Source organism: Nuphar pumila, chromosome 14 (genome assembly GCF_984573655.1).
Source record: "Nuphar pumila chromosome 14, dmNupPumi1.hap1.1, whole genome shotgun sequence".
In the NCBI taxonomy this organism is placed as follows: domain Eukaryota; kingdom Viridiplantae; phylum Streptophyta; class Magnoliopsida; order Nymphaeales; family Nymphaeaceae; genus Nuphar; species Nuphar pumila.
In genome coordinates this window covers 20,584,647-20,606,796 of record NC_143262.1, presented here as the reverse complement: position 1 = coordinate 20,606,796, position 22,150 = coordinate 20,584,647, and the positions used below count along the sequence as shown (strand labels likewise).

Sequence of the window (22,150 nt, the reverse complement as noted above, 5' to 3'; positions counted from 1 at the left end):
AATCTGATTTCAAGCTCTTGTTTGGATAATTTCTAGCAAATAAAATTCCCAACAAATGCTGATTTCAAGCCCTACATTATGACACATCTTTAACAACATAATCAAACATATCTATCCCTTCTTTAAGTGTCAAGGAGATCTGCTTCAACATGTCAATGCTCTTGGATAATTTCTCTTCATCCTTACTTTTCCCATCTACAAGTCAATAGATCAATTAGATAGCAAATGTAGGTTGAAGATTGAAATGCTTATGTGCGTTGTATATAGTTTATTTCAATATATTTTGTTTTATCAATACTAACATTTCGGTTCTCTCATAGGATGCTGGAGATGATCAGCGTAGAGGAGCTGATGGAGGCATGGATGGAGGGGCAGACCGAGACTATGAGGAGGAGGATGCTCCAAATCTTGGCGAGGAGTAGCTTGTTCATGTGTTAAATTTATTTCACATGTTGTTTGAAACGAAACCTTTTGTATATATTCTTTGTTAAAATTGTTTCACTTATAACTTGCTTGTTAAATTTATTTTGCCTATTTTGTATATGTTTTTTTTTATGTGTTCTTTGTTTATACACAAGTTATATAATTTGCACAACAAGAAAAAAATTTCTCGATATTCATATTTCAAACAAATTTTTAAATTTTTTTTTTAAAATTTTGCGACGGATATGTATCCATCACTAAAATTCAGCAAAAATTCAGGCACAAAATAGCGACGCCATTTAGCAACGGATATTATCCATCGGTAAATTTTAGTGATGGATTAACGATGGATTTATATCGGTCGCAAAAATAAAATCAATCATATTTAGCGACGAATTGTGGCATTCGTTATTCCCTCACAATTTAGCGACATATATTTTCTGTCGCTAATTAGCGATCGTGAATTAGTGGCGTACGCTATCCATCGCAAATCTGTCGCTAACAATTTTAGCGATGGATTAACGACGGATTAGCAACGGATAACGTCCGTCGCTATTCTACGAAATTCTTGTAGTGGTGGTGATGTCTCATGGAGAAGTGAAAAGCAATGTACAACTGCTGCTCAGACCATGTAGGCAGAATTTATTGCTCTATACGAGACTTCGTCGCAGGCCATTTGGTGGCACAATTGTTGTGACCTTCTTATCTTTATCTTTTTACAATTTGGATATGAAGCTTCAGCTTGAGATCTGTTCATAGTGGCTCGGTTACTCTTCGAATCAAAAGTGTCCTAATGATAATTTAATGGAGCAAAGGTTTCATTCTTGTTTTTTTCTCACATTCAAAATAAACAGGTGTATGTGAACCTTGCAAGAATTGCCAATCACCAAAATTTTGGACTTGAGTATCCAAATATGCAACCAAATTGAATAAAAGGAGATGGGACTTTAAGCATCCCAAATGTAGTAAATCCTAGGATGAACCACAAATGGGATTATTTTGAATTGCAGAGTTCATGGAAGCCTGGCTTTAAGATCCCATAACCATAAAAACCTTAGGCAAGTCAAGATCAAGGATCTTTTGATGGTGCATCATCACCTTGGACCTATTAACAATCACTATTATTATTAACCGATTTGGTAGCCAGGTTTTGCCAAACAGGTCACCAATTCATGTTCAACGCCCTAGCTTTGAATTGTCTAGGACTCTCGCAAGGATGTAAATGGGTTGGACTCACGTCAGATCCAGGCATTACCAAGTCTGAACTTATTGGATCTTGAGTCAGATTTGGAGTCGGATGGGCGTCAGCTAAAACTAGATCAGGATTCAAGTACCTTAAATTCCAACACTTGTATTTGCAATCAGATCTTAGTCTAATTCACAATTTATTTGGACTCCGACTCAGATTCGGATGCAAAACACAATACTCAGTCCAGATTTGATTATTAATTGGATCCAATTTTGGCTACAAAATTTTACTAAATGGATTCAGATTCAATCAGATATTTGACGTGAATCCTAACTGTTTACATCCCTAGACTCTGGGCTGCCCACATGCTGAGCATTTCAAATTGATTTATTGGTCTTTCCTCTGAAAGTGATCTGTAATTTGGGGAGGAGAAATTTGTTCTTCCAATTCACTTGAACCGGACCCCAAGGGGTGGTTGGCATAGTGGGGTGGGACCTTGGCATCTAGATGGGTAGTCATGGTTCGATTCTCATGGATGTCGCCCCTCTGTGCAAGCCAACGCGTAGCATAGGGGTCCTAGCCTCAGAGTTTTAACATGCCGGCACTACCATCATAGGTATGGCAGGCTTAATGCCAGGTGCAGTTTCTTTGGGTTATAAATCCTAAAAAAAAAAATAAACTTCAACCGGATCCTAAAAACTGAAAGCTATAAAAGGAAATTCACACAAGAATGTAAGGAAAATTGAAAGTTGGGTGTTCAGACCCTCCTTACTTTCATTAACATCCACAGCACTCCATGTTCTTTTCTATACATGGAACCCCTATTTGTTCTAGTGAGTACCATACTTTCGAATTAGATTATACTTTCTTTTCTAAGTATGATCAGATACAATCACTGATTACAAAGGAGAATGTTTACCCAAATTGGAAAGTGATGTATTCAAGTTACCTGAGTATAGACAGCTTATTGACTGCACCCAATTGTACTATTTAATCAATCGTTATACTATTCTCCGATAAGTAAATAATTGCAGTTCAAAATTTACTGTATATAGTATGTATAACTTTGATCGGCTCATTTGACCTAGTAAATAAACGCAGCCAAATGCCATAAAAATCATTAAAATTCATTGGTAGATGACAAAGTTATGCCCTGTTGAAGTTGTGCGACAGTTTGCTCTCTTTTCGTATTTAAATGATCAGCAAAGTTAGGTAAGCTACGCAACTGACTTAAAAGACCCAGCTAGATATTAATTAATGCTATGAGCTTAAGCCCAATTAGATGATAAATTGATGATGAGCTGATCCATTTTAAGTTTATTTTAAAAATTAATCGTACCTGCTTACAATCTTCAAATCATCCCCAATGCCTTGGTAGATGCATATCTTTGCTACAAATACAATGGTATATATATCATATATAAAATCAACAACCAATACGTACAATGGTATATATATCATATAAAATCAATAACCAATCCTAACTGAGTATGCATCATTGTTAGGCCATACGTCCTTCTTGTCCACCTGCACCCATCCGTTGTGGCCAATGCCCTAATTTTCCAGGGAAAATATCCATGAATTCCGGCAACCGATCCAATGATGACTTGATGACATTTGATGATGAGCCAGCTGGGTCTCTAGTGGTTGTAATGATCTTGAACCACTGGCTTGCTGGGTCACATTTCTGATCTCTGTTTAAACATTTGCACGGATTAGTGACAATATTTTGGTCCGAGTCAACGTCCACACACATGAGGGTTCCATCTGAGGAATTGGAAGCTAGATGGAGGTTCGAGTCGGAGACCGGTTCCCATCTGGAATTCGCCTCAGAGCAAAAGATTCCGAGTTTCACAGGCTTGCCCAAGCCGACGGCTTGAAAACACATGCAGGTTCCCTTCAGCTCTAGAGTATGTTGAGCTGTGTAGGTCCAGGCTTCCGACTCGATACATGGTCCAAGCATGAGTGGATCCAAGAGTGACTTTCTTGTTATGCACAGTCCGGTCAATGGATGAAAAATTAATTGGTATGGGCTCTGCTCCGATAGACCCGGACCTAAACTCAAACATCATTCATGATAATGTAAGTACCCAGTAGAATAGTTAGTTTATTGGCAAAACTTCCAAACTAAGATCGCACCAGCCTCTTGACATTGTAAATATATGATAAATAAAATAGTATATCATCAATCATGATATTGACCTTTGTGTGATATGCAACCAAAATATCATTATCAAAAGTCACATTATTGAGAAACTGCAAGGCGAGGTTGGGTCTCCTGAACGAAAGCCGGTTGTGGATGGATAAGCCTCCAGATTGGAACCCTGATCCTAACTGTTTATGATGTATATCTTGAATGTATTTATTTGTTTGTTTGTTTTGCTTGGACCCAGCTTGCTAATATAATAAATTTGTTTAAATTTATGAACTTTGGTCTATGTACATTCAATCCTAGACTTGCTGTTGATTGGATGGTTAAGATTGAATGTATGATGGAAAGATCCGTGTTCTTCAAAGGTGTCGGTGTCAAGGTTTTCATTGTCCACCTCATTAGAATTGTCTAACGTATGTCATTGGCCCTTTCAAGTTGGGGCGGGGGAAGAGAGGCATGGGGCCTCATATTAATGGAGGGGTCACTACTAGGGATGGCAGTGGACCGGGAAGGGGGGGGGGGGGGGACGGGCCTGCCCAGCCTCACCTTGTTTGGACCGGGGATGGAGGACATGAAACAGAGATGAGGGAAGGGATGGAGGTTAAAATCAAAAACCCATGTGGGGATGGACTTATGTTTTTTCCCGACCCACCCTGTCCCGACCTCCTCCTTGCCCCACCCCACCCCGCCTCGTCTCCAACCCTTCTTTAGGGATGGCAATAGAAAGAGGGGAAATTGGGTCCCCATCCCGCTTCGCCCCATTTGAATCGGGGATAAAGGCGGAGATGGAGGTTAAAGTCCACACCCATGCAGGGATGGAGGTCCGGATTTTGAAATAGGGTAGGGGTGGAGACCTTGTCCCTCGCCCCAGTCCATAGTCACTGCATGGTTGGGGCTGTCTGCTCTCCAAATTTGAGGAGACCACAAATCCGTTTCATTCATCCCTATGTCATCCCTACCTTCATAACCCCTCAGGATTTAATTGATGCTAGTTGTTTACATCAAATTGAACTCTATAAATGTGTTCATTTAGTAAAATTCGACATTTAAATCGTTGAAATCTATCATAGGACTTTTTGGTGATTCCAAAATCAACTGTTATATTTTTCATTAAAAAAAAAGATAAAAAAGACCATGTTGTTGAATCCATCTATAAGGTTAGTTTTGATTGAAATAACTTGCATCATAAGATTTAAGAGGGGTATACATGAAGACGGGGGATGAGTGAAACTCCCACGTAATTTCCAATATCATCCAAGAATTTATAATTATAAGCCCATTAGATGAGATGGATCGACCAATTAAAAGTCAAGAAGAAGGAAGCAAATAAGCATTCAGGAAAGCAAAGCACCAAGTTAAATAACGCAACTCACCTTGAAGTGGAGATTGAAGGAAGGAAATCCTTTTCAAGAGACTTTGGTTCCTTGGTCCACACCAATTCCAATTCAATAGGCCATACGTCTCATCCATCCCAATCTTGCCTTCCCTCACGTAGTAGCTGCCTTGTAACGCCCACAACGCCCAGTCCATGTCCATATCAGCCAGGACGCCGAGCAAGCAATTCAAGTATCTATTGTCGTTGGCATTAACCCCTCTCTCATCCAACCCAAATTCGCTAAGAAACAATGGGTACCTTTCTCTCTCTCCCCTCAATAAAAACCCTCCCCTCCTCATGAAACTGCTGACTACCGACCCGCAAACCTGGTTCGGATTACCGTTAACCCAAGCCTGACCGTCAGAGAATCCATACCTGCACCAACAGTAGTGAATACATACATATTAGAGTTTAGCACCAATTTTTCAATTACCATTCTATAATCAAATTAAACAGATAAATTAAAAGTTTATTTGATAGCTTTCCTTGAAAAAAAAAAGTTTATTTGATAGCTTCAAAATAACCCGCATATAATATTCATCCTGCTCTCACCAGTGCAATTCGAAGACCAATTTGTTGGGAAAGCTCAGCTTCACAGAGGTGCCTCCGTTCTTCTCTACAAAACTCAAATCCGTGTCGAAACTCAACCCAGAGAGTATAACCAGCACATGAGGGTTTGCAGCATGAACAGCCTCTGCTCCCTTCTGCATGTACTGGAACCACTGCTGCTGGTTCTGCTTGGGGCCACGCAACTCGTTCCTCAGGCTAATCCCTACCACTAAGTTGCTGTTGTTGAACATGGAAGCCACACGCACCAAGCCCTTGATCCAGGTGTTGGGGTCGAAGTACCGGTCATTAAAGAAGCCGCTGCCATCGAAGATGCTGCAGCACCATCCGGGCTTGCTGATGTGGTTGTCCAGAATCACAAACACCGAGTTGGAAGCAAGGCTTGATACAACTGCCTGATGCACGCGTGCATGGAAGAGTTAATCCATCATCATCATCACACACACACACCAACAATTAAGTCGATCGATACAAAACTTGCACATTAAACTAGCTAGAGGGAGGATCCAATTAAGCTGTTAGTAGGCTAGATCTGCAGATACAATCATAAAAGTACTAGCTAACCAACAGAGGATATCTAGGAAATTGATTAAATCGACCTTCGAGTGTCCATTTTTGACAATATATATACCCATCTTCGATTCCCCAGATAGCGCTATGAGTAGCTAGCTAGCCAGTCTGAAATGCAAAACTACCTCCAAGCCCGCCTTAGCTAAGAATACTTCTACAGCAGGTATTCCAGACGGAAGCAGATCAGGTCATGCTGAACATGAGCTTTTTGCTCAGGCCAACATCGTGGCCGTCTGTTTGCATTTTGGACGGCCACGATGTTGGCATGAGAAAAAAAGCTCACGTTCAGCATGGCCTGATCTGCTTTCCTATTCCAGACTCAGACCCTAGCTTGCATCTTCCTTTTCAAAGTTGAAAAGAGTACAAATTAGGACACAGTTTACCTTAAATGCATTAATCAAAGGCAGATCTATGAGATCAGGGTTGTGGATCTGGAGTGCTGCAATCGACTCTACTAGATTGAAGCTCTTGAGGGAGGATCTAACTGTCAGATTGGAGTAGGAGTCATTGGTGAAGAGGAAGAGGGGCCATGTGAGCCTAACACAATTGAAGCCCATGGCAGATATGAGCTTGGATATGGCATCCAACGGTTGTTTGTTGAGGCCCTCGGCAATCATCGTGTCGACATGGGACACCCAGTTGACGCAGGCGAGCTTGACGCGCTTGCCAGTCTCATCATCAACGATCCATCGAGAGTTTGTGGAGAGTGGTAGTGCCAAAGAGTGGTGTAAGAGCAAGGGGAGGAGTAGGAAGAGAGAAAAAATCAGGGGCCTCATGGGGTTAATTTGCTGCTGTGACTGTGAGGGAGGGTGAGGGTGAGAGCCTGCTAATTAACATGGTGGTGATATATATATATATATATATATATATATATATATATATATATATATATATATATATATATATAGTAAGTGAGAAAATCGAGATGGAGGAGTGTCTAAGGCACGTTAAGCCACGTGAGTTTGCTTTGAAGCATTAATGAAACTTTTTCTTTATTCAAGAAAGAGAGGAAGACTTTGGAATATGGATACATCGTGGGGTGGAGTTACAGGCAGTTGGTGCAACTGCAGAGTGGTAACTGCCTATTTCAGCCTCCCATTACAGAGACTTGGGTTTTTATTATGAATCGGATTTAGATCTGAATTGGATCATATAGGAATCGTAACAGGATCCAGACACTATTTACACATAAACCAGATCAGTGATCGATACGGTTCTTTCTCGGATCGGTTCAAAGTCATTTTTGACCAGTTCCTTATAGCTTTTACCGATTCTAAGATGTAGAGACTTTGTTTCCATGAATTCATGAAAAGACAAAGATTTTCTCATTCGTTTATAGAGTTTTATGAGCTTTTATTCATGTTTTTCACTGGTTCATTAGGTCTAGAACCGGTTGAGACCATTAGATGACCGGTTTGAGGCCATTTTAGGGTATTTTCAGGCCGGTTTCAACTTGAGGACCCTGGGTTTTACCCATATAAGCTTTTTTGTTATTTTTCATGCTTTATAAGTATTCATTATTAAGAAAGCATGACTTATATATGTTAATTCATGTATTTTATATTGGTTAATTTATGCATTATATTTTTAAGCATAAATTATGACTAAATTCATGATATTTTATCATTAAAATTAGTTTATGTATATAAGTTAAAGTATAAACTAGTATTTTAACGATATAATATATATTTTGTCATGAATATACATGCATTAACATATGTGCATGGGCATGCTTCATGATACAAATATGTTTTTGTTAAAAGATCTTGATTGATTGATTCGTGCAATCACCAAAGTGATCTCAGTAATATTGATTAAGGATTCTTTAGATCGTATTAAGATTCGTTATTATGATTGTGTGTGACTTTGTGAAACAACGATTATACCCAAAGGTAGGTTGTTGTATTCTAAATTAACACAAGGTGTAATAATAGATGTGTATTTCAGCCCATGAAGCATGTTTGTACCCAAAGGTATAGTGTTGAATTGTCTCTAGTTACTTGATTTGCTAGTTTTACCAACAGAAGTCAATTTCTTGTGAATTAAAAAGATAAAGCAACTATAAATATTGTCATTTTCACCAAAGTAGAACGATAATGGCTCAACTATGCTTATCTCAAAAAAGGTGAATAATAAAAGTTCTCACTTTTATCTTTTCATCACAAGTCTCGTCTGAGCAATAATAAAGTCTTCTCTTTCGCTCCTTGTTGTATCAGGTTCTTTCCTTATCGACACTTCTAGTAACATTCCCCTATTAGATGGATTTAATTTTTCAGATTGAAAAGAAACAGTGTTGCTCACTCTGGGTTACATGGGCCTTGATTTGGCTCTTAGAACTTATGAACCTCCCGCTCTTACAAAGCAGAGCACAACCGAACAAAACGTTGTCTCTGAGCAGTGGGAGCACTCGAACAGACTTAGCCTATTGTTTTCGCAATCTCGAGTGGCTAAGAATATTCGAGGCACTATTCCTTACTGCAGGACAGTAAAGAAATTTCTGAGAGCCATTGAGGCTCAATTTATCAGTTCTAATATGGCAAGGGCTAGTACATTGATGTCCAAACTGGTATCTATGGAATATACTGGTAACAGTCGCATCCCACAACATATTTTAGAGATGAGAAACATTGCATCTCAGCTGAATGATATGAAGTTTTTCGCTTCTGATTCTTTCTTGGTATATCTAATTTTGACCTCATTGCCTACTGAATATGGACCCTTTGAAATCTCGTACAACACACATAACGATGAGTGGTCTTTTAATAACTTCTTGTTCAAGTTTATTGACGAAGAGAAGAGACTGAAGGGTGAGAGAGTGTCAAGTACACATATGACCTCTCATAAGAAAAAGCATAGGCCGGGGCCAAAGAAAAGTTCCTTAAAAAAAGAACAAGAAGAAGGCCTCTGGAGAGAGTTTTAACTCTCAGGCGAAAGTCAAATCCCAGGCATAAGACTTTTCTATAAAGTGCTTCTTGTGTAAGAAGAAGAGGCATAAGAAGGTGGACTGCTTGAAGCATAAGAAATGACTCAAAAATAAAGGTAATGACTCATTTGCTTCTCATGAATGCAATTTGATTCATGTTTCATTGCATAGTTGGTGGATTGATTCTGGTGTTATGATGCACATTGTCAACTCTTTGTAGACATTTCTGAACAAAAGAGAACCAACAGAGCATGAAAGAAGCATATTCTTAAAAAATAAGATCTATTCACATGTTAAGAACGTTGGGACCTGTAGAGTTGTGTTGAAATCAAGATTCATTTTGGATTGGTTGATACATTTTGTATTCCATCCTATAGTCGAAACTTGATTTCAATTTTGAAACTTGATAAGTTTGGTTTTAGTTTCCAATTTGAAAACTCCAAGCTTGCAATTATCAGAAATTTTATTAATTTAGGTTTTGCATATGTGTGTGATAGTTTGTATTGGTTAAAAACCAAATTTTAAATTCAGAAATCTCATTCTGTTGAGAACGCAATGATTGGCAATAAACATGGTCTAAAGAAAGATCAATCCTATTTGCTTTGGCATCGAAGGTTAGGATACATCTCAAAAGAAAGAGTTCAAAGACTTGTGAAAGAAGAAATCCTTGGATCCCTTGATTTCACAGATATAGAACCATGTGTTGACTGCATAAAGGCTAAGCAGTCTAATACGTATAAGAAAGATGTCAAACACAATAATGGAAAGTTGGAAATAGTGCATATTGATATTTGTGGCCCTTTTTAACTATGTTATACGGGTGGAAAGTATTTTGTGACATTTATAGACGATTACTCATGGTATATGTATCTCTACTTATTAATCGAAACATCAGAAATCCTTCAAGTTTTTAAGGACTTCAAGAAAGAAGTAGAGAAACAAACCGGTGAAGTTATTATGGTTGTCAGGTCTGATAGAGGTGGTGAATATTATGGTTGTTTCACTGAGACAAGACAAAAAAATGGGCTATTAGCGAGGTTTCTAAAAGAAAAAGACATTGTACCTCAGTATATCATGCTTGATAGTGCTTACCAGAATAATGTAGCTGAAAGAAGAAACCGTATACTTAAAAAAATTGTTTGAGTGATATTGAATCACTCAAACCTTGATTTGACCATATGGGGTGGAGCTCTTAGGACAATGATTCCTTACGAGTTATGGACAGGTAGGAAACCTTTTTTATCATATATGTGCATATGGAGATGTCCAGCAGAAGCTAAACTGTATAACCCACATATAAAAACCTTTGATCCTAGGACGACTAGTGGATTTTTTATTAGTTATCTAGAAAGATTAAAGGGATTTAAGTTTTATTGTACATCTCATACACCACAGATAGTGGAAAAAGATGAAGTGAGATTTCTTGAAAATAGTACTATTGAGAAATGCAAAATTCAAGTTTCATACTTGCAAAGGATAAAGACCTAGTTTTTTCTGTCATTGCCGCTTTAGATAATATCAGGAAAAATCTGGTCAATTAACATCAATCCCAAATAAAGTCAGTTATTGATGAGGATATACAACAACAGGATACAAAAGTTTATTTCAAACCACCTGTAACACCTGTATGGAGGTCTACAAGGACCAGAAAATTTGTTATCCATCCAGACTATGTGGTATATTTACAAGAGTCTAATAATTTTATAGATATTGATGATGACCGCTTCGCATTTATAGAAACCATTGAAAGTGAAAGATCAACACATTTGATCAATGCCATGAAAAAAGAGTTTGAATCTATAGCAAAGAACCAAGTATAAGATCTTATACTCCAACCTGATGGAGTTAGACATGTTGGTTGTAAGTAGGTCTATAAGACCAAAATAGACTCTAAAGGTCAAGTGGAGAGGTACAAGGATAAACTTGTTGTAAAAGGTTTCACCTAGGCATAAGGCATTGATTATAATGATATTTTTTTCTCTTGTCTCAACTAAGGAATCGTTGACGATAATCATGGCCCTCGTAGCTCATTTTGATTTAGAGCTACATCAAATGGATGTGAAACTGCTTTCCTGAATGAGGATTTGGAAGATGAGGTATACATGTAACAACCTCCTGGTTTCAGTACAGATGACTCAAATCATTTAGTTTGCAAATTAAAGAAGTCAATTTATGAACTTAAACAGGCTTCCCGCCAGTGGTATAAAAAGTTTAATCAGGCAATTATGAACTTTGGATTCACCGAAAACTTTGTTGATCAGTGCATTTACATTAAGACTAGTCGGAGTAAGTTCATAATTTTGGTTTTATATGTTGATGATATTTTTATTGCAACTAATTATTTGAGTCTACTATACGAGACAAAAGATTTTCGTTCCTCACATTTTAATATAAAAGACATGGGTGAGGTCATATATGTCCTTTGAATCGAGATCCGTCATGACAAAACTAAGGATGTGTTTGACCTCTCTCAGAAATCCTATAGCCTTAAGGTTCTTAAAAGATATGGGATGAAAAATTATTCTCTTGGTTTGACACCCATAGTGAAAGGAGATAAATTGAGCTTAAAGGATTGTCCTCAGAATGATAATGAAAATACTCAGATGGCAACTGTCCCATATGCTTCAGCAGTTGGGAGTTTGCAGTACGCGCAGACCTACACACAACCTGATATAGCATTTGTTGTGGGAATGCTTGGTAGATATCAGTCAAATCCAGGCATTGCACACTAAATGACAGCAAAGAAGGTCATGCACTATTTACAAGGAATGAAGGACTACATGTTAACCTATAGAAAAGTTGACCACCTAGATGTCATTAAATACTTTGATGCAAACTTAGAAGGATGTCTCGACAGTAAAAAATGCACTACTGGATACATCTTTCTATTAGCAGGTGGTGTTGTCTCATAGAGAAGTGGAAAGCAGTCTACAACGGTTGCTTATACCATGGAGGCAAAATTTATTACTCTATACAATACTTCATCTCAAACCATTTGGATAAGAAACTTCATTATGGGTCTTGGTGTTGTCACTACAAGAAAATACGTTGTTAGCGACAGACTTTAGCGACGAAATACTTATGTCGCTAATTAGCGACGGATTAACGAGTGAAAACCATTCGTCGCTATAATGAATGAAATTTACAAAAATAGCGACAAAAGATATCCCGTCGCTAATTAGCGATGGATTTTGTGACATAGTGTTTTGTCGTAATGAACGCAACATTTGGCGAGGTTGTTTGCGACGAAAGATTTTTCGTTGCTATTTTCATAAATTTGATTTACGTCGGCTTACCGACGGAATTAATTTGTCGCTAAGCCGTCGCTAATTTTCACATAACCCTAATCTCAGACAGCTTTTCCTTTTCTTCTTTCACTGCTCCCGCTCCTACCGTTCGTCGTTCGCCCGTTCCCGCCGTTCGCCCGCTCCCGCAGTTCGCCGGTCCCACCGTCCGCAGGCCCCGCCGTTTGCCGCCGCCCGGAGATAGGTAAACGAGGGGGTCGACCCCCCCCCCCCCCCCCCCCCCCGTATTTTCCGGCAGGGGGTTGACCTCCTGCTTTTTTCGGCAGGGGGTCGACCCCCTGCTGTTCCGGCAAAGGGTCGACCCCCAGCCTGTTCCGGCAGGGGGTTAACCCCTTACCGTAACCCCCTGCCTTTCCGACAGGGGATTAACCCCTTACCGTAACCCCCTTCCTGTTCCGGCAGGGGGTCGACCCTCTGCATGTTCAGGCAGGGGGTCGACCCCCTGCTGTTCCGGCAGGGGGTCGACTCACTGCCGAAAAGGCTGGGGTCGACCCCCTGCCGAAACAGGCAGGGGGTTGACCCTCTGTCGGAACAGCAGGGGAGTCGACCTCCTGCCGAAACAGCCTCATTTTTTTGTGGTGACTTCATTTTAAAATAGTTTTTTGTGTGCAGATTTTTCAACGGAACCAGCTTGTGCTCAGCCACTTGTGGTAAGTAAGTGACAAAAACAATGCAAATCGGGTAAATACCCGTGGTGAATAAGTGATGCAAGTGTATCACATGTTATTTAATTTATTAGATGTAACACTTTATTGTTCACACACTCACTTAGTTGTTGATATTTAGGGTTGCTTTGTTGGAGTTCGGAGATCATGCTGAGCATGATTTTAATGTTTGAATATGAAAGTGTTCTTATTTTTTGAGTACGGAGTCTATGCTAGGCATGGTAGTAGTTAGTGAAATATTGAAGTGTGTTTGCTGCAGGTACATGTTTGTCATTTGTTTGATATGAATGATTACGATGTATTACAATGTTTGATGTAATTGTATCTATGCTTGCATGTAGTTACTTTCAATTTGATTATGGCTTCCATGTGAAATTGTATAATGAAAGCATACTTCAAATGATTGTATCGTGTCATTAATAGTTTGCACATGAAAATATTAAGTTATTAATGCATGCATCAAAATTCTTGTTATTGTATGACATCATATATTACATGATAAATTTGATATTTTCTTCATCATAGCATTCTGATGGTTCTCTTTTAATTCATTAGGTTATTATTCATAACATTATAAGCAAATGACTGCAAACCGTGAATGGATGTACCATAGGATAGTGGACAATGAGTTATCGCGTGAATATATAAATGGTGTTGAAAGTTTTATTGAATTTGCAACGACAAGTGTCAGTACAGTGGATCCCACAGGTTGGATTAGGTGTCCCTACAAGACTTGTAAGAATAATCGATTTGTAGAACCTCATGGCGTTAGACATCACCTATACAGGAAGGGTTTTGTGAGTGATTATCAAAACTAGACGTTTCATGGAAAAGAATTTAGAAACAATTTTGATGCACGGGTGAATGTGGTGCACGATAATCCATATATGAATTTGATATTTGATGCCGCAGGAACAGAACTGGGTTCTGCAATGAGTTCTAGTGATGTAAGAACTGTTGTAGATGAAGAATCATCAAACGATGCAGCTAGTAGATTTTTTATGATTTACTTAGAGATGCTGATGAGCCACTTTGGAATGATTGCGAGAGTCACACTATCTTGTCTGCAGTTCTTCAACTAATAAATTTGAAGTCCTAGTATAATTTGATTCAATCATGTTTTGACCATTTGTGCATGATTGTGAAGAGTATGTTGTTCAAAGATGAGAAATTGCCACAAAATTTCTATCGTGTGAAAGTTATGGTCAACGCTCTAGGTATGAGGTACAAAAAGATTGATGCTTGTCTAAATCACTGCATGTTGTATTTCAAGGAGTAGGAAAACAACATATCATGCCCGTCATGTGGGCATCCTCGGTTCAAGCCAAAGACAAGAGGCAATGCTAGCACGAGATCAAAGAAAGTTTCATACAAGTCGCTCTACTACTTTCCTATCACTCCTAGATTGCAGTGATTGTATATGTCTTTAAGGACAGCTAAACACATGAGATGACATGCAAATAAAGTTCAACACGATGAAAACAAGATCACGCATCATGTTAACGCTGAAGCTTGGAAGCACTTTGATCGTACTCATCAGAACTTTGCAATGGAAGTGCAAAATGTTAAACTCGGTCTATGTACAGATGAATTTAATCCATTTTGGGGTAGATCAACTCCATACTCATGTTGGCCAGTATTTGTAACTTCATACAACCTTCCACCAAGCTTGTGTATGAAATGTCCAAATATTTTCTTGTCTCTGTTGATCCATGGTCCGACCTCACTTGGTCAAAATCTTGATGTATATTTAAAACCATTGATTGATGAACTAAAAGTATTGTGGGATGACGATGTTACCACGTATGATGCCCACAAAAAACAAAATTTCAACATGAAGGTCGTTGTTCTATAGACAATCAGTGACTTCCCTGCATATGGTATGCTATCTGGTTGGAGCATACATGGGAGGTTGGCATGTCCGTACTGCATGGAGGATTCCAAAGCTTTTAGATTGACGCATGGAAGGAAGCCTTGCTGGTTTGAGTGTCATCATCGATTTCTACCCAGCGACCATCCGTTCTGACGATAAAAGAATGTGTTTAAAGCAGGCACAACTGAACTGGAAGGTCCATCCACAAGATTGTCTGGCATAGAGATTCTAAGAAGATTGCGATACTTTCCAGATGTATAAAAAAAATGCCCGCAGTCCTACACCCTTCCGTGGATATGGGAAGGATCACAATTGGACGAAGAAATATATTTTTTGGGAACTACCGTATTGGCCGACCTTATTGATACAACATAATTTGGATGTGATGCATGTGAAGAAAAATGTGTTTGATAATGTGTTCAATACAGTAATGAATGTTAAAGAGAAAACAAAGGATAATCTAAAGGCCCGTATGGATTTAAAAGTAATATGTAAAAGACCAGAACTGGAACTCAAAGAGTATAATGGCAAAGTATTGAAACCAAAGGCAAAGTACGTGCTTGGACCTGATCAAATAAAACATGTATGTCAATGATTGAGACAATTGAGATTTTCAGATGGATATGTCTCTAACATTGCTCGGGCTGTGAAGATTGACGATGGACAATTATATGAGTTGATGAGACATGATTGTCATATCTTTATGCAACGATTGATACCCCTAGCATTCCATGATATGTTAGACAAACCTATATGGGGGTATTGTTTGAGTTGAGTGGATTTTTTAGAACATTTTGCGCATCGGAAGTCATAGTATCTTATGCAAAGAATCTCGAGGACTCTGTCATCACCATTGTTTGTCTGCTAAAAAAGATATTTTCGCCAGCATTTTTCGATGTTATGGAACATTTGATCATACATTTGCCATATGAACTAAGGGTTGGTGGCCCTGTGCAATATCGATGGATGTACCCATTTGAAAGGTATATGTTTTTTTATATTTGTCTCTTTAATGATAGATATTTAAAAATTGAAATGTATATTTTTGCCAGATGCATGTTCGACCTCAAAAAAAGGGTTCGTAATAAAGCAAGAGTAGAAGGCTCTATTTGTGAGGCGTACACTTTAGAAGAGATTTCAAATTTCTCATCTATGTACTTTGAACCTCACATTCCAACATGTTACACAAGCTTGCCCCGTAACGATGATGAAGAACAAGTAACTGTAGCTGACAAGTTGTCGATATTTCAACCGCTTGGACATGCATTTGGTAGTTGCCGATCAAGGCTCTTGACAGATCGAGAGCAAGATGCAACACACATCTATATTCTTTTTAATTGCTCAGCGATCGACTCATACATCGAGTAAGTATATGTAGACGCAATACAATTATAAATCCTTTTATGTTCTATACGTGGATACATGGCTCGGTAATATAAGTATTTGCGGTTTATAGACGATTTGATCTGGAGTTGCAAAGAGAAGTTTCACATCTCACTGATGCAGAAGTACAAAAAGAACGTGAAACTAAGTTTATGGAGTGGTTAAAATAGTTGGTAAAGAAGCTAACATAAATTTTGTACTTGTAGACAACACTAAGTTACTTAATTGGTCGTGATCACAATCATTGTTTATGTCTGTGCGTAGTTCTGCCATGGTGATGTTAAAGATCAAGGAATATGCGATTTAGAAAATGGTCCAACCAAAGTTGTGCAATGCTACAACGGGTACATCGTAAATGGTTATCGATTACATACAAAAGATTACGGTATAAACAAATCAATGATGAATAGTGGCGTGTGTGTCAAGGGTAGTAGCTACGGTGAAAATGAACATGATTACTATGGTGTCATAGAGGAAATAATGGAGTTGACTTACTTAGGCATAAATAATAGGGTAACTTTATTCAAGTATCATTGGTTTGATCCAACTGCAACAAGACTCGACAAAGCCTCAGGCATTATGAAGGTGAATCACAAATCAAGGTTTGGAACATATTAACCATTCATATTAGCCTCGCAAGCTCAACAAGTTTATTATACTTCATATCTGAGTATGGCGGGCAGTTTGCAAGGTGAAGTCCAAACTATACCATGAGTATGATCAGTTACAGGAAGACAAGTTAGCTGAAGACAGTGATTACTATCAATCAGATAATATTTATGACTTCGTTTATGGTCACGATGTTGCGCATGATATGCATGTTATATCTCCATTGGCCAATGAAACATTAATAGAAGAATGTGATCCAAATTATATACCAAGTGAATGGGTAAACAATGAAGAAGAAGAATATGAAAGTCAAACAAGTGACGAGGAAGGATTCTCAAGCTAGTGAGCAAAATCTTGTAATACAAACCTCTATTTGAATGCATTGCAATACTTGATGTGAATGATTTAATTTATTTGAATGTATTGTAATACTTGATGCAAATGAATGAGTTCTATTGCAATACTTGATGTGAATTATTTGAATTATTTGAATATATTGTAATACTTGATGTAAATTATTTGAATTATTTGAATACATTGTAATACTTTATGCGAATGAATGAGTTCTATTGCAATGCTTGATGTGAATGATTTGAATGCATTGCAGTACCTAATATGAATGATTTGAATGCATTGTAATACTTGATGTGAATGACTTCAATGTATTTTAATACTTGATGCAAATTATTTGAATGTATTGTATGACATATGTTATTTGTTAGAATATGGTTCATGGAGGTTACAGTGGTCGCTCATCTAGTAGTAGCTAGGCCCAACCTTCATCTTCACGAGCTCCTGTGATAGGTATGCATTTAAGTAATTGGGTGCTTGATTAGTTGAAATGCACATTCTGAGAATTTTTAATGTATTTTTTTACAGATGATGTTACGTTTGTACACGACCCACCTACACCAGTTGATCACACAAGTCAGGAGCCAACACAGGAAGCAGGGTCTTCTCAGCCTGGTACAAGAAGACTCATTCGAATAGTGTATATCGATAATCGACCGTAAGTATTTCATTTTCAATTATTACATATCTTATAAATATTTTTTATTGATATTTACTGTGTACAAATTCATGTGCAGCATGAGGTTTGAGCCATAAGAAGTAGTACGCAAGATTAAGAATTCACTTCTTCAACATCTACCAGGACAAGTCGCTCAATGTTAAGAGTATCCAAAAGAGATGATAGATAGATTATGGTCCTCATTCACGGTATACAGTTATTTCTCATAGTTAATGTGTTTCCTATTTAAATTTGTTTTAGTCATGTCTACTAACTTTCTGAAAATATTTATAAGCTTAGAATCGCTTCGCAACTACGGTAGAGAAAAATGATGCAAGGAAAGTGTGGCAGAAGGTGGTTGCCAATCGATTTACAGAAATGCTGCACAATATGAAGACTGCAGCAAAAAAAACATCTGGCGGAATAGATGATCCACTATAGTGGAAGGGTCATGACCCTATTACTATCAGAAGAGATTATTGGGACAGAATGTATGATAAGTGGGCAATGGATGCATTTCGAAATCGCTTTGCGAAGGCTGCACAAAATCGAGCGAAAATGCCCGAAGCCCATCTACACACAGGTGGATCTAAGACATTTGGGAGCCATCTGAAGAAAATGGTAACTCATCAATATATAATATTAATTTTATAAATATTTTTGTAAACTTGTTAACTAAATCTTTTATCATTTAACTTCGCAGGAAGCAGAAAAAGGAGGCATTGTACCATATAAGGATGTGTTTGTCGAAACACATAAATGAAAGACCACGAGAGACTTCGTATCAGAGAAGGCGAGAACGACAACGGTATGTATTTATTCTATTAATAATCATTGCAATATGCAAGTTATCATAATGTTATCATTAATTATTAATGCATACTTTAAATATTATTTTGTAGGAGGCATATGAGCAATATATGGTAGAGCGATATGGCGATGACGCTACTCAGCATCCATCATTTGATCCTGCAGCATGGGTGACTGCAGCAGGTGAACCCAAAAAGGGTTGTGTGTTTGGGTTTGGGAGTAATATGAACACTTCATCTGTTATTGTTTCTTCCAGTTACGGCTCACAGACTTCTTTCGCCGACATAAGCTCCAAGCAGCAGCCTATTCTTTTCGGTGAAGATGTACGCCAGATCGTTAAGGACATATTGTATGACTACTTCCATGAAACCGTTGTCGACGTTCTCCGAGCTGAGTTTAATAGTTTTTTGCTGAACAAGGAAATTTCGATTGCAGGTCTCTCTCAGGTATGAAAGTTTCATGCAATATATTGCATGTCGTTAGATTTCATGTAACTTTGATTGCCTTAACATATTCAGTTTTTTTGACTGCCTTAGAACACATATAAGCATGCTATAATCACATATTCAGTTTTTTGACTGTCGTAGAACACATATGAGCATGCTAGAATCACATATACAACTTTTTAACTGCCTTAGAGCACATATGAGCATGGTAGAATCACATATAGAGTTTTTTTAAATATGTTAGAACACATATCATTCATGATAGAATCACATATAAAGTTTTTTGCTTTGCTTGCCTTAGAGCACATATGAGCATGATAGAATCACATAGAGTTTTTCTGACTGCCTTAGAACACATGAGCATGCTATAATCACATATTCAATTTTTGACTGCCTTAGCACACATATGAGCATGATCGAATCACATATATAGCTTTTTGCCTGCCTTAGAGCACATATGAGCATGATAGAATCACATATAGAGTTTTTCTAGCTGCCTTAGAACATATATGAGCATGATATAATCGCATATAAAGTTTTTTTACTGCCTTAAAACACATATCATTCATGATAGAATCACATATAGAGTTTTTTGCCTGCCTTAGAGCACATATAAGCATGATAGAATCACATATAAAGTTTTTTTACTGCCCTAGAACACATATGAGCACATGATAGAATCACATATAGTGTATAATTTATTTCATTATATTTTGTTTATCAATACTGACTGTTCTTTTCTTGTGTAGGCTGCTAGCGATAATCAGCATAGCGGGGCTGAAGGGACATATCAAGGCAATGAACAAGAAGACGCACAAAATCTTGGCGATGATTAGAGAACTGTGTTGAAGAAGTTTTATTTTTTTTTTGTTTCGAAATTGTAATTGTTGAATTGTAAATAATTAAACTTGTTAATTTTAAGGTGGAACGATTAATTGTTGTAGATTCCTTTTATATGAAATTTTATGTGTACTTTGTTTTTTATTTACAGGAAATATAAATTATACAGAAAATATAAATTGTACCGTTCTTGATATTTAATTTTCAAATAATTTTTTTCGTGTTTGCGGAAGATTTTTCCGTCGCTATACATATAAATCTAGCAACGGATGTAAATCCGTCGCCAACTGAGGTCGTTGTTTAGTACCGGCAGATTTGCGACAGAATACGTCGTTCGTTATTTCGTCTCAATTAGCGACGAAACTGGTGACAAATTTATTTCGTCGCCAGTTAGCGTCGAAAAATTCACGACGTAAGCTTTCCGTCACCTCGTCGTCGCTAAGCCGGTTAGTGACGAAATGGGGTCGTCGCTAATCCATTGCTTTGTTGTGGTGTGTGGACTCTATTGAGAGACCACTAAAGATCTTTTGTGATAATGAAGCAGTCATGTCCTTTTCAAATAACAACAAGAGCTCAACCTCGTATCGACACATGAAGTTAAAATATTTTGTTGTTAAAGAAAAGACTGAGAATCATCTGATATGTATTGGTACAAAGAAAATGATTGCAGATCTCCTTACTAAAGGGTTAACACTGGGATTGTATTTCCAACATGTAAAGGGGATGAGTCTTTTTTATTCTTTCTAATGTATTACAATACATTATGTCATCATATTTGTGAAAATCAATTGATTCTCTATAACTTTATGTATTGTTGATTTTGCATAAATGATCTTTCATTTGGTTAGAGAGAATAATAAAATAACACTATTAAAGAATCAATAGAATGGGTTGGAGACCAACCTATTTATAAAGATAATCTTAACATGCTAAAGCACTGGAAATGAATTGTATTGTAGTACATGAAAATATGACATTTCATAAAGAGGTGTTCATCTTCATGATTCGTACGATTCATTATTGTGATAAAGGATAGCATGTGAACTCTCATGAAAATTGAATCAAGATAACAGTAAAATCTTGATATAATGTTTTTCTATGTCAATGGGTCAAGTGGGAGAATATTGGAATATGGATCAGATCCAACCTGATGTGACCCAGTTTGACATGGGTACATCATGGGGTAGAGTTACAGGGCAGTTGGTGCAACTGCACGTACATGGCAACCACTAATAGCGGTAACCACCCATTTCAGTCTCCCACTACAAGCTTCTTTCAGAAGCCTATAAGAAGGGGCCTGGTTGCATGATGAAAACAACCATAAGGTGCATCATCTTCTTTCAAATACATGGTTCAGGGTCCTGCTCACCATCGACCTAAGGCATGGACTCATTGTGGGCGTCGATAGGCTGAGGAAAATGCCGAGCACCCGCACGTCACATTCATGGCATCTATTGGTACGTATTTGCATTTCGATTTTGATTTTACAAATACGCCAACAAAAGAAGCTTCAGATGGGATCTGTGATAAGATCGACTAGTTGTTGGGTTAATGATGAGATTGGAGGTTGAGAAAGAACATGATGAAAAGGGGGCTGGGTGGAAAGAAGCTCCCAAATGACAAGCACTCGTAGCGACTTGCAGTTTTGGAGGTTGAGAAAGAACATGATGAAAAGGGGATTGGGTGGAAAGAAGCTCCCAAATGACAAGCACTCGTAATGACTTGCAGTTTGATACCATGTAACACTAAGATAACAATCGTGATTATATACACTAGCTTCCCATACAAATAAGCCAACTCAACAAGAAATCACCCTATACATATAGATGTGGTGTCATGAAAATCACACACACACACACACACACACACACACACACACACACACACACACACACATATATATATATATATATATATATATATATATATATATATATATATATATATATATATATATATATATATATTTCAATATGATATCTATTTATTTTGAAATCATTATGTTCGTGGG

The 22,150-nt window shown here is 37.8% G+C and overlaps 1 protein-coding gene across 1 annotated transcript; it reads right to left on the bottom strand.

Moving 5' to 3' along the window:
* Nucleotides 1-76: 76 nt before the first annotated feature.
* Nucleotides 77-7,052, bottom strand: LOC149816586 (glycosyl hydrolase 5 family protein-like). Its single transcript, XM_089986931.1, has 5 exons — nucleotides 6,660-7,052; nucleotides 5,692-6,101; nucleotides 5,138-5,514; nucleotides 3,220-3,306; nucleotides 77-195 (listed from the first exon to the last, which is right to left on the bottom strand). The coding sequence occupies exons 1-5, from the start codon at nucleotides 7,050-7,052 to the stop codon at nucleotides 77-79; spliced, it is 1,386 nt and encodes a 461-aa protein (XP_089843057.1).
* Between the last annotated feature and the right edge of the window lie 15,098 nt (nucleotides 7,053-22,150).

Coding starts and splice junctions, on each gene's coding strand:
- LOC149816586 (XM_089986931.1), bottom strand. CDS start 7,052: ATGAGGCCCCTGATTTTTTCTCTCTTCCTACTCCTCCCCTTGCTCTTA. Junction 6,102..6,659: donor CTTTGATTAATGCATTTAAG/GTAAACTGTGTC, acceptor CGCGTGCATCAG/GCAGTTGTATCAAGCCTTGC. Junction 196..3,219: donor TCATCATCAAATGTCATCAA/GTCATCATTGGA, acceptor ATTGACTTGTAG/ATGGGAAAAGTAAGGATGAA.